Source organism: Sebastes fasciatus, chromosome 23 (assembly GCF_043250625.1).
Source record: "Sebastes fasciatus isolate fSebFas1 chromosome 23, fSebFas1.pri, whole genome shotgun sequence".
NCBI lineage: Eukaryota > Metazoa > Chordata > Actinopteri > Perciformes > Sebastidae > Sebastes > Sebastes fasciatus.
In genome coordinates, this window is record NC_133817.1 from 10,383,755 (window position 1) to 10,403,316 (window position 19,562).

General features: G+C 41.9%; 2 protein-coding genes across 3 annotated transcripts; one reads left to right on the plus strand and one right to left on the minus strand.

Annotated features, from left to right (window-relative positions):
• On the plus strand, window positions 1–8,824 carry usp44 (ubiquitin specific peptidase 44). The gene is made up of 6 exons (XM_074625346.1): window positions 1–141; window positions 2,895–4,599; window positions 5,934–6,132; window positions 6,456–6,564; window positions 6,906–7,156; window positions 7,328–8,824. The coding sequence occupies exons 2-6, from the start codon at window positions 3,052–3,054 to the stop codon at window positions 7,450–7,452; spliced, it is 2,232 nt and encodes a 743-aa protein (XP_074481447.1). The 5' UTR covers window positions 1–141; window positions 2,895–3,051; the 3' UTR covers window positions 7,453–8,824.
• Window positions 8,825–10,095: 1,271 nt separating this feature from the next.
• LOC141762170 (methionine aminopeptidase 2-like) lies at window positions 10,096–19,562 on the minus strand. 2 transcript variants are annotated; one of them, XM_074626117.1, is made up of 11 exons: window positions 19,351–19,562; window positions 15,575–15,676; window positions 15,385–15,447; window positions 15,074–15,176; window positions 14,549–14,710; window positions 14,186–14,367; window positions 12,129–12,223; window positions 11,945–12,041; window positions 11,581–11,684; window positions 11,248–11,363; window positions 10,096–11,147 (listed from the first exon to the last, which is right to left on the minus strand). In XM_074626117.1, the coding sequence occupies exons 1-11, from the start codon at window positions 19,523–19,525 to the stop codon at window positions 10,895–10,897; spliced, it is 1,452 nt and encodes a 483-aa protein (XP_074482218.1). In that variant the 5' UTR covers window positions 19,526–19,562; the 3' UTR covers window positions 10,096–10,894. The 2 variants fall into 2 exon arrangements, with proteins under 2 accessions (XP_074482218.1, XP_074482220.1); XM_074626119.1 differs by having other exon boundaries at window positions 15,575–15,670; window positions 19,351–19,561.

Consider the following 19,562-nt stretch of genomic DNA (forward strand, 5'->3'; position numbering starts at 1 on the left):
CATCACCAACAACAACAACAACAACAACGTCACGTATCGACGACGCGCTCGAGCCAGCACCACGCGACAGATGACTGGACAAGATGGCGATCACTGTAGCAACAGAGGAGTTAACCGCCGTGAAGGAGGAGAAGACGCTCGGTAAGGAGGATCTCTTTCTCTCATAACACTCACTACCAACAACACGATAACACTGGAAACTCTGCTACTATCTGTGGTTGTTTAAACACATCCAGCCGGGTTGTTTTAAAGCCGAGCCTGAGCTGACCTCTCCGGGGTAAACTTGTTAGGATTAACCGCAGCAGCTAGGCTAATGCTAACTAGCATGCTAGGCTAATGCTAGCATGCTAGGCTAATGCTAAGAGGGAAGCAGAGCTGACTGGCTAATGCTAGTTAGCATGCTAGGCTATTACTAGCTAGCATGCTAGGGGCTCACTAATCTCTTTATTTAATACAGGAAAAACGACAGATCTCACACACGTGGCGCTTGTTTGTGTTTACTTGTATTTAAAGCAATTTCAGACACTTCTCCTCTAATGTTTTTACACTGATTTAGATGTGTTATTTCAGTATTTTGCTGTATCAATTACACGCTTAGCTCGCTAACCTTAGCAGGAGAGGTTACCTAAAAAGAAGTTGCACTGTGTTTTGGACTCTCCTTATCACGCTGTCTTTGTTTGCTGTTGTGTCCTACAGTTTGGTGAGAGACACGCTGATGGGGGTTTGTTGAGGCTTATTTAACCCGTGTTAGTGTGTGGTTTGTGGGGTGTTTTCAGCCCACTTCAGACCACGCAGTCACAAGGACAAACCAAAGCGCGCTAACTTTGCTGATAAAAACTTGGGGTGACATTTAGAAACTCTGGAGCAACTCTCCCAAGAGTCTGCACACTGTTTGCTGTATTACATGACATCAAGTCAATGACTTTATCCTGTAAAGCTCCGTGATTACTGTAACTCACAGATTACACAATTTACAGTGACAGCAAAGTGCCACGTTATTCTGCACCTTTTATTGTAGGAACATGATCATGATACCACCTGAACCTCTGTGGTTTAGCAATCTTAACAAGATTCTATCACTTTATCAACAGGGTCTGTCTTGGATCCATATCACACACTCATGACAGCACAATCTGATAAACATTTACTGAATAAACCCCAAGTCAATGACTTTATCCTGTAAAGCTCAGTGATTACTGTAACTCACAATGTGGACAGTCCTTAGTGAAGATCTGATGTGGACAACCTTGCTGATAAAAAAGTGGGGTGACATCAGAAAACTCTGGAGCAACTCTCCCAAGAGTCTTCACACTGTTTGCTGTATTACAGGATCAAGTCAATGATTTGATCCTGTAAAGCTCAGTGATTACTGTAACTCACAATGTGGACAGCCCTCAGTGAGGCTCTGATGTGGACATTAGAGTTGCTGATTACAGTGACAGTAAAGTGCCACGTTATTCTGCACCTTTATTGCTTGAGATCATGATAAGATAATATAAGATATTCCTTTATTAGTCCTGCAGTGGGGGAATTTGCAGTGTACAGCAGCAAAGGGGATAGTGCAAAAGTAAAGATGCATCAGCTAACACAGTAAAAAAAAAAGAGCTAAACAAAGTGTAACAAAATATGAACCATTTAAATAGATGGAAGTAGACGCCTACTTTTGACCTGGATGCTTTTAATCATATTTGTTTTGTTTTTTTAAAAGTGTTTAATGGAATGAAGCAAGACATTTCTGAAGTTAGAAACCTCGTGTCCCAACTTTCCTGTGCTCTAATCCCTCCATCACTTTCCCCCTTCCGCTGCCTACGCCATTTCTGGTTTCCACTTTTTCATTTCCCCCAGCAAAGGTAGTCCTGTACTCAGACAAAAGGCTGCACCACTTTGCAAGCTCAGTCCCCCTTTTGTTGGATAATCTTACTTCTTTGACCCCAGTGGGGGGTTTGATAGGGCTCAGCCCACTCAAGGAGCCCCACTTTCTCAGCTGAGGTACACCGACGCCCCCAGGGATGTGAAAAGAGGACTGATTGTTGGGTTTAGTTGTCTTCAAACCAAAGTACAATCCATTTTCAAACAGTTTTTTTTCTCCCACAGTCAGAAGCTTCAACGTTTTAACACTACTTTAATGCGACTTGCAATTTTTAGGTTGTAACAGGCTCAGTTTCAAGGCTACCAACCATGTCATACTAGCTTGTCGCGAAGGAGGTTAAATAACGCTCCAAACTTACACTAAATTTTGGCAAGGAAAAAACTGGCATGGCCATTTTCAAAGGGATCCCTTAACCTCTGACCTCAAGATATGTGAATGATATTTTAAATCGATTGACAACATTCGTTCATATCCATGTGAAGTTACCCTGGCTGCTGTCACTGAGTTACTATCTCTGGATAAGCTCAAAGGTTTGTCTTGTTGATGGTTTCACATCCAGCTTCAACAGCCTGTGTTAACTTAACACACCTTTCTGTTTGTCAGTGGACGTGCCTGGCAACACTCAGCGGCGTAATGTTTATCGACCACTTATTTCACTGTTGGCCCGTGTTTCTGTTTCGGCCTGCTGGCCACCTGGCTGTGTGCCGCGGTTTACTGTGTAGAGCTATTGCCTCATAAAACCGAGTCATCAGAGGTTAGACGTAGTGACTTCGAGATAATAATTTTATTGTGTGTTTCCAGGAAAAGAACAGGATGTCGTTATGATACGACACCGAATGTGCTTTTTTTAACTATATGTTTGGCCTCTAAGTGTAGATGATCAAACAATATGAAGACAAGATTACAAGATCATAATTATGTAGAACTTATAGATCTGTTTTGAAGCACAGATCAGTTTTAATTTCCCAGTATCTGCTCTATAATTCCATCTTGACTGACCACATCTGTCCTCTCTCCCCTCTAGACGCCACCATGCCCTGGTAGGGTCCCATTTCTAAGCTCGCCATGGTCACCATGGTGATATGAAGCCAGTGTGAAACGTTGACACACACACAGAGACACACACAGACGGTCAGTTATTGACTGACGCAGCCAGCCAGCGCAGCGGGCCGGAGTGTGTAATGGACAGATGTAAGCATGTGGGGAGGCTGCGGCTGGCCCCGGACCACTCCATCCTCAACCCCCAGAAGTGGCACTGCGTCGACTGCAACACCAGCGAGTCTATATGGGCCTGCCTGGGCTGCGCTCACGTGGCGTGCGGGCGCTACATCGAGGAGCACGCTCTGCAGCACTTCCAGCAGCAGCACCACCCGCTGGCCATGGAGGTTAATGAACTTTACGTCTTTTGTTACCTGTGTGACGACTACGTTCTGAATGACAACGCCACCGGAGATCTGAAGCTGCTTCGCAGCACGCTCAGTGCCATCCAGAGCCAGCGCTATGAGGTCACCACCCGCAGTGGCCGCACCCTCCGCTCTGCTAGCGCCGCCCCCGATGCCCTCATGCCGTCCGGCGCCCGTGAGCTGCAGCTGAGGGACGAGGACAGGATGTTTACAGCGCTCTGGCACCGCCGCAGAGCGCTCATGGGACGCGTCTTTCGCTTCTGGTTTGCACTGACAGAATGCGGAAAGAAGAGGGAGGAAGAAGAGAGGAAGAGGGAGGAGGAGGAAGAGCAGAAACGGGAGGCGAGGGAGAGGAGGCGGGTTCTAAAAAGGCAGCTACAGGACGAGCTGGAGAACGCCCCTCTCAGGAAGAGTCGCCGCTTACGTCAGAAGAGCCAGAGAGTTGCAGATGCGGCAGTCACAACGCCTCAGAGGACACGCAACAAGACAATATCCCCCGTGCCCCCATCGCTCACCTGCAGGACGAGGACTCAGAGCCCTGCCGCTGTCACGCCCAGAAGAAGTGAACGGACGAAAAACGTCCACCCACCTCCCAAACCCCAGACCCGTTCTTCTACCACCAAATCAAAGCCCAAAACGCCCTCAGCGCCCCCCCGTCCTGCCCAAACACCTGTTCGCCGCAAGCAGAGTACCAAACAGGGTGGCTCGCCCTTCAAACGGCGTCCCACGGTCACTCCCGGAGTGACGGGCCTGAGGAACTTAGGCAACACCTGTTATATGAACTCCATCCTGCAGGTGCTGAGCCACCTTCATGTCTTCAGGGAGTGCTTCCTGCGCCTGGATCTGACCCAGGCGCTGGAGCTACTGGCGTCTGCCGTCCACGGCCAACTGGCAGGGAACGCCTCGTCCCAGTCCCCCCTGATACAGAGGAGGGGGTTCCAGACCAGTTCAGGGTCTGGCGCCGGGCTGAGCGGCGGGGCGTCGCGGACCCGCAGCATGGAGCTGATCCAACCCAAAGAGCCCAGCTCGAAGCACATCTCGCTCTGCCACGAGCTGCACACCCTGTTCCAGGTCATGTGGTCGGGTAAGTGGGCGCTGGTCTCGCCTTTTGCCATGCTCCACTCGGTGTGGCAGCTGATCCCGGCGTTCAGGGGCTACGCCCAGCAGGACGCGCAGGAGTTCCTGTGCGAGCTGCTGGACAAGGTGCAGCACGAGCTGGAGAACACCGGCAAGCACACGACCACCGCAGGAGTCCCGCAGAAACGACTCATCAAGCAGGTGCTCAGCGTGGTCAACACCATCTTCCACGGTCAGCTGCTCAGCCAGGTACGACACACACACACACACACACACACACACACACACACACACACACACACACACACACACACACATACACATACACATACACATACATACACACACACACACACATACACACACCTGCTAACACCTTCACTTAACCATTGGCTAACACAAGCTTCACCTTTCACCCGTGGTTTTTAAGGTTGAGTTGCTGATGGTTTTACCTTTTCTTTGCTCTCTTCCATGTTAACACAGTATTGATCTTCGATACAGCCCTGAGTAGAACTGAAATGATTTGTCAATTCATCTGTTAGTCGATCGCCAGAAAAATAATAGTGTCTATTTGCACCCCAGAGAGAAAAGTCACACGGCAGCTTCTCGGCTCTTTACACCCGGCCCAGTTGAATATGCTACTTAAAAAGATTTAGTAGTAGTAGTAATACTGTAGTAGTAATATAAAGAGTGACGAAATGTGTGCAGGGAGTAGGTTGTGGCCACCTTTCACCCATGAGACGCCTATTTTCACACTTAGATGACCTATTATTATTTTCAGTCTCAGTTTGGTTTAGGCATCAAAACTACTTGGTAGTGTGTTGTTGTTTGCTACGGACAGCTGGGTGCTTGTCTCTGCCATGCTATTTACACCGGTGTGCAAATAATATTGTTGGCTTCTGACACCTGGGTGCTAAATAGCTTCTGCTGAAAAATAATCTGCCACTAACTGTCATTTTTCCTGCAAAATTAGTGACAAAATGCAGTCTGGTTTCTAGTGCTCCAGTGTGAGGCCTTGCTGCTTTTCTTTGTCATTTATTATACTGAACCGAACACCTTTTAGTTTTTGACTGTTGTTCGGATACAACAAGGCATCTGAAATTGAAAGTGTAATATCAGTTGAATAGTTGCACTCTATTTTCTAAGTAAAAGGACTCACTTCTTGATGTAAAAGTTATACTTTTGCTATTTTTTCATGTGCTTAGAGTGTGATTGTGAGATCTGGTTTAGCGTTTACAGACATAAGAGCAGCTGATGACAATATTTCAATATATACAACCAAAGTTCAGCATCACATCCAGTAGCTGATGGAGGAAAAACGTAGAGAGAGTAGTGAGTTAGTATGAGGACGAGGGATCAGCGTCTACTTGTGGAGGCCGATCACACACTGTGACACCTGCTCCTGCTGAATAGAGGCCTGTGTGGGGGGTTTGGGGTCTCTGTGGCTACTCACCACTTTGTATTTCTTATATTTTTGATACAGTATAAAGAGACAGGAAACCAGCACACCAGGTGGCCAGGATAGTTAGAATAATATTCTATGTATAATATGTCTGTATTTCCCCCCCCCCTCTGGTGTGCAGGTGACGTGCCTGGCCTGCGACCACCGCTCCAACACCGTGGAGCCGTTCTGGGATCTGTCTCTGGAGTTCCCGGAGCGATACCACAGTAATAGCAGGGAGTCGGCCGCTCAGGCGTCGTGCCATTTGACGGAAATGCTGGCCAAGTTCACAGAGACTGAAGCGCTGGAGGGAAACATCTACGCCTGTGAGCAGTGCAACTGTGAGTTCAAGTCATGCCAACACGCACACACTCGCTTTATCTTCTAAATCAGAGACTCGATATCAACGCATTGACACCTGGATACGTCTGTCTTTTCTGTTCTCTCCCCAACTCCAGTTATTGTATTAAGCTAGTCCAAACATGTCATCACGGAGCTATTTTTTAATGTGAATAGAGGTTAAAGTGATCTGAGTCTGTGTGATGCTGTGTACCCAAAATGTTGTATGATAAAAATCTATGAAAAATCCCCTTTTCCAAGGCGACACTCTGTGGAGTAACGTTTTTTTTTTAATTGCCTGTCAACTCTCTCCTCTCGTTCGCAGCAGCTCGACGGCGCTCCTCCTCCAAACCGGTCCTCCTGACTGAAGCACAAAAACAGCTGATGGTCCACAAACTGCCTCAGGTCCTGCGGCTTCACCTCAAACGCTTCAGGTATGATGATGATGATGTTGATGATGATCACAGCAGAGTTACAGCCAATCTCTGTGGCCAATTCTGTTATATTCATCTATAAGGGCAGCTCTCTACCAGGTCAACAAACAGACATTTGGGGCCGTTTTTTATATGAAAATTGAGCCTGACTGCCATGTTATTAGCAGAAAAAACAACATGTGATTAATACTACTAATACAAATGTTTGTCAAACCGTCTATTTCCAAAGATTAGTGCCTTTTAACAACTGAAAGATGACAGAAAATTAAGTTTCCAGTTGGAAAAGGCTGTAGTAATGGCTCACTGACTTACTGTTTTTCCGTCTTGTAATTGGTCGTCAGGTGGTCGGGGCGGAACCACCGGGAGAAGATCGGAGTCCACGTCAGCTTCGACCAGCTCCTCGACATGGAGCCCTACTGCTGCCTCGAGCCCTCGCCCAAAGGTGTGCCCTGCTCCGTTCCCAGCAGCCCCAGCTCCCCGGGCTCGCCGCGCCCCAAGCACTTCCTCTACGACCTCTCCGCTGTGGTGATGCATCATGGGAAGGGCTTCGGCTCGGGCCACTACACCTCCTACTGCTACAACACAGAAGGAGGTGAGTGAAGGAGCACAGCAGGGTTTAACTGAAAGACCTGAACCGGTTTTGTTCATAACAGGTTTGAGTGGTGGCCGATCGATCGGTACATCTCTGGGCATGAGTAAATAAGTATATTTGTCTAATTCGCTCATTCATGTGTTGTTGCTTCTCTGTTGTTTTCTCCGGCAGGCTTTTGGGTTCACTGTAATGACTCTAAGCTGAACGTGTGTTCGGTGGACGAGGTCTGTCGCGCTCAGGCCTACATCCTCTTTTACACACAGCGAGTAACTCAGGACAAAGACCGGCCGCTATAGGACCACAATCCTCCTCTTCATCCTCCTCCTCAGCGAGAAGATATCAGCACAGCCCCTCCTATCGCTCGTTCTCTCTTTCTTTGGGCATTTTATATCGTGGGAGGACTGGTGTGTTTTTTTAGTCTATTTTTCTAAATAAGAAAAAAAAGAGGACACCTTTTTTTTAAAACCTGGTTCTGCTTTGTGAACTTCTTGTATATGGTGTTTATATGTAGGTATTTTTAAAAAAGAAAAGTGGCGATGTTTGTGATTCGTGTACAGTTTTTATTTTATAAAAGAGTATCAGCCAAGATGTCTCTCAGTAGCAGCCAACAGTGTCCTCTACAGGTGCATTCACATGTCGTCTGTTGATTGTTTCGTTTAAAATCAACTGAAATGTTTCTCAGTCACTTTAGATAGTCGTCGCAGAACTGGATGTCGGGTTGTAAAATGTCATTAACTCACTAGAAAACGGCCTCCCTGTGTTTTAGACAGGTTTAACAAAGACGGCTGCCAGAAATGCACTAATTTCTACAGAATAGGCTGTTTTTTTTTTACGGGGTTTCTAGTTAAAGATCTGTACACAAGCAGCGCAGGAATCTTATTTTTCTCTCTGGGTCTGTCAGGAAACATTGGCAGACCTCAAGCCAAAGCCTTTGGAGGAAGTCTATGGAAAAACCTCTCAGCGTTTCCAAAACGGTTCAACATTTGTGTTTTTTTAAATTTTTTCTCCCCATCTTTCACTGAGGGAGGAAAAAGTTTCCAAAGTTTTATTTTGGCTAAATGCTGCCACCTCTCTGCTCTAGAATGTAATTAACCTTCAGCGATCCATCCCAGACGCATACTAGTGTACTAGAAAAGTGCCCTTTTGTTGAGAATATATTTTTATATCAATCCAGCAAAGTGGAATCTGCTCCGCTGCAGTCCCACCCACACCAGCATTTACATTATGAATGTATTTTTATACAATCCTCTTCAGAGGTTTTAGACAAGAGGCCACTGACTGTTTTTAAAAGTTTTATACAACTGATGATTGTTCAACTCCACCAGCAGTTATGACTGTTTGTCACCAGTAAGTAGCTGTGTGTACATGCTGTATTGTATTTACCATCCAGTCAGTACAATATCCACATTTAACCGGATCTCTGCAGTGTAATACAGATATTTATCTCCATAAGTATTCTCCATCTCAACCATGATCCTTCAAAAAGCACACTTCATATTGTTTTTCTTTCATTATCAGACGTTGTTGGCGTTTTTGGTTACTACTCCATGGATGTGTGTATGTGTGTGTGTAAATTTATGGAAGTTATACTATGCAAATTGTTACCTCAAGTTTTTCTAGAGAAAATTACCTCAATAAATGAGAATATTTTTTCATTTTTCTACAAAAGATGCCGGCGTCTTGCTTGTTCTCATTTTGTACAGGAAGCTAGTCAAGTTTATTTACAGGTTTTCTTAGATTTCTATGACAATAAACTGAATACCTTTCAGCTTTGGACTGTTAGCTAGACAAACAATTTGAAAAAGAAATGTTTGCACACTTTTCATTAATTTATTTTTCTATATTTTATTTTTATTTATTTATCTATTTAAACATGGAATTAAGTAATCAGACAGTAAAGAATGAAAAACCTGAAAAAAAAAAGTATGCATGGATATAAAATTTGTCACTATTTTGGGACAGTTTGCACACTTCATTTTATTTTTATATTTAATTTATTTTTTATTTTTATCTATTTAAACATGGAATTAAATTAAGTAATCACACTAAAGAATGAAAAACTTATACATAGATTAATAAAAATGTAAAAAAATATATATATAAAAAAATAAATTAAATTGCACTGTTATAAAATCCGTCACTATTTTGTGACAGTACACTTTTTTTATCATATATATATATATTAATCTATTTAAACATGGAATTAAATCAAGTAATAAGACAGTAAAGAATGAAAAACAAATATTCAAATTTACATATAAAAATTATAAATAAAAGTATACTTATAAAATTCATCACTATTTTTTTAAAGTTTGCACACCATTTCATTTTTTTGCATGTTTTATTTTCTTATAAGTTTTATTTATTTATTTATTCATGTTTTTTTTCTTGACTAGCTGGGATTACTTAATTTAATTTAATTAATAAAAATGTCGAGCCCTGGTTTGAGGCAATATGGGACTAGGATGACAGTGTTGCAAGAATATGTAAACTACCCGTCCCTTCATAAATGTACTGTTGTACGATACCTTTGTGTCAGAAAAAAAAAGAATATAAAAGATGTGTAATCGATTAATCAGATTAATAATTAATATAATCCCTGATTGCTGCCTAAATCTGAACTGCTGAAATAAATATAAAGTGAAACTACTGGCTTTAGCAATAATAAATTAAGTCTAAATTTAACACACAAAAGCTGCAACAACAGAAAGTTACAGATGTAGTTTTGAGTTTTCTCTTCTAACTCTCAAGAAAGCAAATAACCACTGTTTCTTAAAAATCGACGAAACAATTAATCGATGATTAAAACTGATGCTATAAATTTTCTGTAAATGAATCAACTAATAGTTTCAGCTCTAGTTTAATTATATTCAATAATCTCAGTTTAGTGTTGTGAGATTCGATTTCTTGTTATTAGAGACACCAGAAGAGGACAGGTCCACAATGAGCAAAATCATTTTAATCAACTTTTTTTTTCTTACAAAAACATTATCAGGGAGTTCAAAATGAAGCGTTTTTAACTGGGGAACAAACAGTGGCAGTGACGACTTCAAAGATATTTTACAAATATCAGAGAAACGACGACTAGAGTGCCAGAGTGCAGAGTTCCCTCCCTGTTGCAACAGAAGCCAAACATACAGCTGCAGATGCACGGCGCTCGTATGAAGATTTATTACGACGACGCACTCTGAACTTTAAGTGTTAGAGGAGTTGTCTGTTTGCACAGATTTCTGGCCATGCATCGGCCTAACCACGTCTTTAACCCGTCAGTGGCATTTGTGCTGAATTGAAGTGGAGCACTAAAGCACTGGAGGCTCAGAGTGGAGCCATGGAAAAGTGAAAATGAACAGGAGGCTTACGGGGTTTCCCCACGCTCACCGTCTCTTTGAATACTGGGGTGCACTAGCTTCAGCAGCAGCTTAAATAAACCTTTGACAGTTTTAATATTTTGTAAAATGAGGTCCGCAGGAAACGACGATACGTCCTCCGACAGAATCGTGTTGGCTTGTTTACAATTTATTCAGCTGTGGTTGATGAAAGAAAACTTAGAAAGCCATTCCTTCTTCCTTGCAAGCTGTGAGTGGTGCATTGTGGGTAGAACACAGCAACATTTTGGCATCCCTCAAAAGCTGTTCTCCTGTTTTAGAAGCTCTTTTCTGTTGAAGAAGGAGTAGCTAACGGGGTCTGGGGGGTGCTGTGTGGTGGAGGTGGAGGTGGCGGGGGTGTGCTGTTGGAGTATCAGTAGTCGTCTCCCCGGCTCACCACCTCCTTGCAGGTGGGCCTGAGCAGGATGGTGTGCTCGAACTGAGCGGTGTAGCAGCCCTTTGTGTCACAGAGGGGTGGGTATGGGGCCACGATGCCCAGATCGCACAGGTTCTTCAGGGCCATCAGGTACTTAGTCTCGCCCAGACGGTCCAGCCAGCGCCGGCAGAACGCCAACGTGCCGAAGTTCTCGTTGATGACATTGAGCAGGTGCTTCGCTCTGGGCAGCCTGGAGAGGAAGAAGGGAAGTAAAAACGTCATCAAAATGTTAACAGCACTAACATGCAATAACAGGTGCATGTTTTGTGAACAGGCAGACAGACTCTTACCTGATGGGGATGTGGCCGTAGGCAAAGTTTTTCATATAGTGAGAGCACTCCATGTCATCGTGGACCATTCCTTTACCCGTGCTGCCAAATGTCTCGATGGCATAAACTTCTCCCTCCTGCAGGATGAAAACACATCAATAACAGGACTACTGCTGAATCTGAAAAAGCCTTTGAAGGCCTTAAAAAGTCTCACATACAGCTACAATTTTAACATTTTACTCTCACAGATACAGAGATCATAACAATTCTGGAAAATGCAAAAAAAATCGGAGCCATAATATTCCCACACAGAGATATAGTGAGAATGATGACGGTGATAAACGGTTAATTCACCTCCATTCTCGTTGCTTCTCCTCCTTTAACGATGGGCACCGTCTTGCCAGCGTGTATTCTGTATTGACCGATCGAATGACCGTTCAGGTTTCGGATCGGCTTCACTGGAACAGAACAAACAAGTTTCAGAAATTAGTACTGTTCGAAAATCAAGTTATTGAAACCAAGATTCAGGTCTCTCTTTAATCAAACCGAGTGCTAGGTCTTTTTTTTTTTTTTTAAATCAAAACATAACTAATCAACATTTAAGTAAATCGATCAAACTCTGGAGACTCCCAATATTAAAAAGGACTCTGAGATCAAGACCAAAATAACTTTAAAGGGACATCTCTACTGTGCAGTGTGTGTAGATATAAGAATTTACCTTGGTATGTTTTGCCATCAAGCTCGACCTCGTAGGCCTCCATCACTTCTTGAATCGCCTCTCCGACGTCACACAGACGCACATCGATGCCGGCGTGCTGCAACAAACAAACAGGAAATGATGAGCTTCAGGCGGCGTACAGATGAAACCCATCAGACTGAGGGTGTGTCTGCGTTCGTCATACTTTGATTCCAGTATTGGTGGCGTCTCTCACAGCCTCCAGCAGCTTGTCGTACTTTGGATTAAATGTGACAGTGAAGGCACAGTCAATGATTCGCCCTGCAAACAGACACCAAGCAGAAAGCAGAGCAGCTTTTAGTTCATGTATTCCAACTAAGCTTGTTTTGCCTCTTGTCAAACCTCCAGCAGCAGAGTATCAGCAAAGCAGATGGAAATTTGGTTTTGGCCTCATTTTAAATTAAGCAGCATGTTTTTCTTAACGTGTAATCGCTGTTCTGTGTATCTAAATGTGAATTTGTTGTGACCTTTTTCACAGCAGATATTTTAGTTTGCAGGAAAAGCACAACAGGTGAAACTAATTTCATTAACAATGGCTCCGTTCTATCAGTGAGTCCTGACAGTGAGCCAGCATGAACAATACCAGCAGGAACCAGCTCACCTAAATGTCATGCAGTTATTCATTTGTTAATGACACCTGTGCTTTTCCTGCTATGACGTGCCAACATATCTGCTGAGTTCAGTGGATATTTAGGGGGTTATCATGTAACAATATACTCCTGTACTCCGCCACTGAAAATTGGTGCAATAGACCTTTTTCACACAGGACATTTAGAGGTGTCACAGTAGGAAAAGCACAGGTGTAAACGATCTAATTAATAACGTCTGTATTCCTTTACATCGTTAATGTTATCAGTAACACCTGTGCTTTTCCTTCTGTGACACTGTGACTGTGCATCGTTGTAAACTAATCGTTCATCTGTGGTTCGGTGCTCGTGGCACGGCAATATCTATCCAAAATGAGCTCTCAAAATTCATTATATTATAATAAACATTATATATGATGAACATGTATTGATAAATAATGAAAACAGTATTGCTTTCCGATGCAACCCACACTGGCACTGCTGGAGAGGCGGTGCGTAACGTACGAAGACATCAGCCTCGAAACGCCGCCATTTAGGGGGACATACTGGCTACACTTGCACACACACAGAGGGATGATGAGAGGAGATGCTGAGCGCGGACAGAGGCGTGTGTGCACCGTCCACACAAGGTGTAAAATCAGCACTCGTGGACTCATCATGACACATTTTGTTAGAAAAAACATGCGTGGGGGCGACTGAGTGTGTGACAGAGAAAATGTGCTGCTTTAATGACACGAGCAGCTGCGGGGCGTCTCTGTGAGGAGCGCTGAGCGCGCGCTGAAGGTTGAGTCACCTGCCACCTAATCTCTATAAACACATTCTGCATTCACATTTAGAATCTGTAGGCAATGGTGCAAGATATTGGTACCGGAGGCGCAGTATTGACTAATCATTTGTGAGTAGGCTTTGGTTGAATGCTGGTAAACAGTCCGTGTGGAGAGCAAAGAGGCGGAACGCAGTGTCTGAAATACAATCTCTGAACCCACTCGCTATATAATATAAATAAAAACATTTCCACCATAACTTGGTGCATAAAAATTCTGTATTTGATGCTCAGAATTTCCTGGGCGTATTAAAGCCGTGGCAATGTAGTGCAGTCAAAGTATCTCCAGCTCAGACAAGCTTGCTGGTTTTAGTCCAATCTGATCAAACTTTACTGGTTATAATTGAGACCTTTTGACAGGAATTGATCATTGTTATCGGGTGAAAAAAAGAGATAAATCTCCCACGATTAATCGACTACTGACTAGTAGTACATGACATTACTGCTAACCCTTTTGCAAATCATTATCCAGTGTGCATGTTTTTTTTCTTTCAGGCAGACATTTGCTTCTATTTATATCCTTAAAAAAGTTGGGTTATCAATCACACTTAAAGTCTGAAGTTGCATAATTAGACTCAAATCAATGTGCACTTAAATGTTTATACAGTAACATTATTACCGATTCAAACTGTTGTCAAGTTTCTGACAATTGATTTTCATTTCATAATGAATGTGAACCATTATCTGCCTGAAGTGTAAATCTTTAGTAGCAGCTACTCCGTCTATTATGGATTTATAGAGTGGTCGTTGAATGCATTGCTTTTCAACATCAGCACAAAGTGTAGTTGAAGCAGCACTTAATTCCTGCGTTACCGTTGATGTGCGTGCCGAAGTCGATCTTGCAGACGTCGTCGTACTGCAGGACTGTGGTGTCTCCGGCGTTGGGAGTGTAGTGGGCAGCACAATGGTTCAGGGAGCAGCCGGTAGGGAAGGCCAGGCCGGCGTTCAGCTTGTCCTCCTTTATCAGTTTACGAGAGCAGTCCTCCAATCGCTCACTGGGGGGAGGGATGGGAGATGAAATGAGATTAAAGGGGAAACAAAATAGTATTCATCAGAGGAAATTAGCTCTTTTTCTTACTTTGATTTTGGGGAAAATCACATTTTGAAACAATAATTTGATAGATAATAGATAATGATATCCCCGGAAAGTGTAAGCAGTGATAAACGCAGCCTCACCAGATTTCGATCATGGTCATGCCGGGTTTCATGAAGCCGCGGACGTGCTGGCGGACTTGTCTGTGGGCCTCTGCTGCCTGTCTGAAGTCGCTCCACATCTCCTCGTTGGCTCTTTCCATCACGCGCTTCTCCTCAATGGTCATGCGCCACACTGCGCTGCGACTGGGAGAAGAAAATAACAACAACAACACGTTTTTATTTTGGTGGAAACCCGGCTTATATGGCATAATTTAAGCAAAAATGCTTCACAGGAAGAAAAAAAGGAGAAAAGAGAGATAAAAGAGATAAACAATACAAATGCAACAAGCAGAATTGTGTACAACCTGCATATTTTATGTATAAATTAAGAGAAAAGCCAAATAAAAACACTTTTTTTTTTTCAAGATGATCACTGATTTGGTTTCCAGAGTTCGAGAAACAACACCAGCAGAAGCCCAATCTCTCTTTTAGTTCAAACACTATTGATGAAGCATGAAGGAAACCAGCCCAAATACTAGTAGAGGTGTAGGTGTGTGCTCTTCTTACGCGTCCTGTAAGATGGGGTATTCACACTCCTCTCCGAAGGGGAATACTCCAGTTGGGAATAAATCACAGATGGGCACAGATGGAGGATCAGTCTGAGATTTGGCTGCAAGGAAAAAAGAAAACATCAAACTGACTCTGTGTTTGAATTCAGGACGACAAACATGACGCAATGAAACTTCAACTGGGGACGTGATTGTTCTCCTCAGCTGTGAGATTATAAAACATTCAGGGATATTCTTCACAACACTGCAGCATGAAAAAAAACAACATTTTGTTGCCGCACTAACTGATTATAATGAAAGTCAACTCACGTCCTTTCTTCTTCTTTTTCTTCTTCTTCTTTTTCCCTGCCGCGTTTTCGCCATCATCTCCATCTGTGCAAGTAAAGATACTGCTGTTACGCCAACCACCAACTGTAGAGCTCACATGTGATGTGTCCACATTGTTTTAGTAAGAAGATGATGTGTGTTTACTGTGTTATATCAGGCGTTAGACAATCACCTTCCTCGCCGTCCTCCTCTTTCTCTTTGTCTTCTATCGCCTGCTTCTCCAGCTGTTTGGTCACTTCGGCCACTCCATCAACCTCCGCCTCAGCGACTGCAACTGCGAGAATATCATCAACAACAAGCATAAACAGTTCAATAAGCAATCAGCTAGCAGCGGGCAAAAAAGCTGCTGTATCAGCACAAGCAGCAGGAAGTAGAGGGCGATGTGGGGAAACAAAAAGAGATACAGACATTAATTGTTATATCAGCTTCATCAGTTCGAGCAGATCTTTTAAATATGTTCACAGCAGCTAAGAAAGCTGTCCAACTGGATACCTGAGGCCAATGCTGCGTGCACATTGACATCATGACGGGAAAAAGAAAGCCATTTTCTCTGAATAAAAAACAAATGCGCACGGGGAAAGCACATGTGGGTGAAGCCGCCCTCGTCAAGTGGATTGATAACGCCTGGTCACGTAATGCCCGCGAAGTGAAACTCTGCAGACCGGCTCCTCGGCACCGCAGCGCCAGCAGTCTCACACCCGTCTCCCTCCACGCCGCTGCCGGGTGAGAGAACGAGGAGCCTCGGCAAAGGGGCGCCGTACGTCTGCATGCAGGCTCGCGCCACAGAGCCGGCCAAAAATGGCAACGGCTCATCCTCGGTGAGGGAAAAGGCGGAAGAACTGGCAGCGAGCCAGTAAATAGCAAAACAGTCCGTTTCATAACTTCATGTAATAAATATACAAATGTCAATTAGATGGTAATCTGCATTAGAAATGATGCATAACAACAACAACTCAGTTGTAATAATCATCCGCTTGTAGTGATCAACTTGACCCGGACATACGGTATCACTATAAGCGGTTTCCACTGTACCTCACCTGAGGATCTACCAATACAAGGTACCAAGTTTAAATCTCGGTGAGAAATATTCGAAGGTATTCGATGCTCCCAAATAAATACAATAAATAATATTGAGGTTATTGTGCTGATGTTTGATAGTAGTAAATTAATTACTGCTTGCTCATGGTTGCAGCTGCTTTAACCAACCATTATGGATGTAAAGAGGGTCTTTAAAGAGTCAACATCAGCAAAAATATGGCTGAGTCAGCTGCAGAAAGTCGAGTTAGTTGACACAATGCTATCTACAATTCTGCAGAAATCACTTCAACCCGAACAGCACGCCTCTCTCACGTTAGATTAAAGGGGTGTAGCACTCAACTTCCAACTGTTTTTCTATTTCTCCACAGTTGTCGTAAAAGCATTTACATACAGTTAGTAAACAGGGCACATTGTTTGGATTAAAAAACATGGCACAATGTATGTGAATGGAGAGAATAACATATACCATGAAAAACAAACTGAGTGTTTATGAGGAAATATGGAAATCATTTAATGATTTTATAAAAAGTAGTGATATTGGTGAGCTAATTAAGATAGGATACGTACAAATTCACAATAGTGGTAGACCCTCAGAAGGGAATGGATTCTTGTTTTTGAAAATCTTTTTATTTTCTATATATTTATTTTCTGTTTATGTGTATCTTCATTTCGTTAAAGGTGCCATTTAACTGTTCAATTGTATGATTGATACTGTGAAGCTGTATATTGATTTTGGCCCTGTAAGAAAGGGAAAAGTTAAGAGAGAACGGGTGGGTGTGTGTGGTATGTTATGTTTGTTAAAGTAAATCTTGTATTGAATATATTGCATAATAATGCTGATGTTTGTATAACAAAAAAAACAATAAAGACATTGTTAAAAAAAACAACAGGGCACATTGTTATCATGCATAAACCTCCTTTAAATGGTCCAGGGGTTTTTATCTATAAGCTATAAACATTTAACATTTAGTAAAAATATCTGTCTTTAATTGAGTTTGGTCCTAAAAGTGTATTGGGTTCAAAATGTTTTGATGTGGTTGATTTATTAAAAGAAATCATCCTTTGGGTGTTCTTTCCTTACATAACAACTCTGGCAAAATTACGAAACAGGAAAACTTGGCTGAGGCTCAGAGCAGTCTGGTGGTGAGAACAGGGACTAAAGGAGCATTTAGATCAGCAGATTCTTGTGTTTCTCTTAAAATAAACAGTATATTAGCTTTAGTATGAGCTGTGTTAAATGTCACAGCTCATGGATGCAGCTGTGACTGGAGCCTGGTGTGTTTTATAAGGCCTGGCAGGCAGCAACACCACCCACACTGCCCTCAACCCGCATGGCTAATGAAGAGCAGCAGCAAGTCAGCCATGCTTCAACACCACGATTCCGGTCTGACTTTCAAAATAAAACATCAGATTGTTATGAAATTAACACAAAATATAAGATATGCAAGGTATGACTTGCAAAAGTGAGACACTGACAATCTGATTAATATTATAGTTAATACTGAATTGTACACTGATTTTTTTAATTGATTATATGTATGTTTTTTTGTATGTGTATATACTGCTTGTGCGTATATGTATACAGTATATATATATATGTATATATAAATAGATTTTATTTTATTTTATTGTTTTAAATTTGATTTCTTTCACTTGTGTATATTCTTTATATTTATATATATCTATTTTTTGTATATAATATGTTTTTCCTGTATCTATACTGGCTTATTTTATATTAATATTAGGTTTATTAAGTTTCTTTGTACCGAGAATGTTATTATTGGGGACGTTTGTTCTGTTGTTTTAAAATAAACAAAAAAACAATAAATATAATATTGAAAAAAATATATACAGTTAATCAATTAATTAATTTAATTCTTCTAAGTGGTTGCTCAAGTGTCATGTCAGCCAAAATATGGACAACCAAATGGAGTTTGCAATATCAATATTCTATATTTCATATGTGCAATAATGCAAATTAATTCAGTTTGTGTACTATTATATTTGATATATTTACTTATTTATTATATCATTATTGTTTGCTTACTATTATATCTTGTTTTGTTTTGATGTCTCTGTTGTCTGCACCCTTTGATGCTGTAATTCTGCAAATTTCTTAGGATTTCTCTTATCTTATTTAAAAAAAAATTCTGACAAATAAGGTATGCTATTTTTGTAAATGTCACCCAGAAACAGATACATTTATTTAAAAAAATTATATTTATATACAATTATATATTTATATTATATTATATTTATTATTATGGTCATTTATACTCAAATCGTTTAATATTATTAGCAAAACACCATTTATATTTCAAAATTCAAAATCCTTATTTGTTGTTTTTCATTAATGGAAACACAATCTTCTATTCAAACAATACGAAGGCTGCTATAACAATTAAAATGTGCTATTTATTTATGTTTTCATGTAAAAGAAAGAAATATATATATAATATAAATATTCCTGATCTGTTATCGTTTATTATTTATTATTTATTTAATTAATTAATTAATTAAATTTAGTGAAGAAAAATTAAATAAAACTCTAAACAAATCCGTATTTTCTGTCTGTATATTATTCCGACTTTTATAACAATCACAACCCTATTTATTTATTATATTTGATTATTTATTTTTATTTGAACCCCATTTGTCTATTAGTATTTTAGAACAAACATATTTTCCACATATCATCCAATGGACTGATTACTATTTCATGATCCATATAATTTATATTCAGCTCAACAAATCGTTTTCCTACTAGTGCAGACTTGTCCACCTTTTATTGTGAAGGCGACTTCCGGTTTGGTCCATGCTAACAGCGGCTAACTAGTTAGCTCTAATAGGTACCATTAGCTCCAGCTAGCCTGCTAGCCTGTTAGCATGAAGCTGCTCTCTGAGTCTCACCTGTCGTTGCTGCTTTGCTCTTCTTCTTCTTCTTCTTCTTCTTCTTCGCAGTCTCTCCCACCGGGTCCGCCTCCTCCCGGTCCTCCTCCGCCTCTCCGTTCAGCTCCCGCTCCGGTACCACCGGGCTCTGGTCCGGGTTCTGGTCCACTACCTGCTCCTGAACCACGTCCGCCATGATCAGAGGCGCTGCTGGGAAAGGAAGTGGAGAGAGC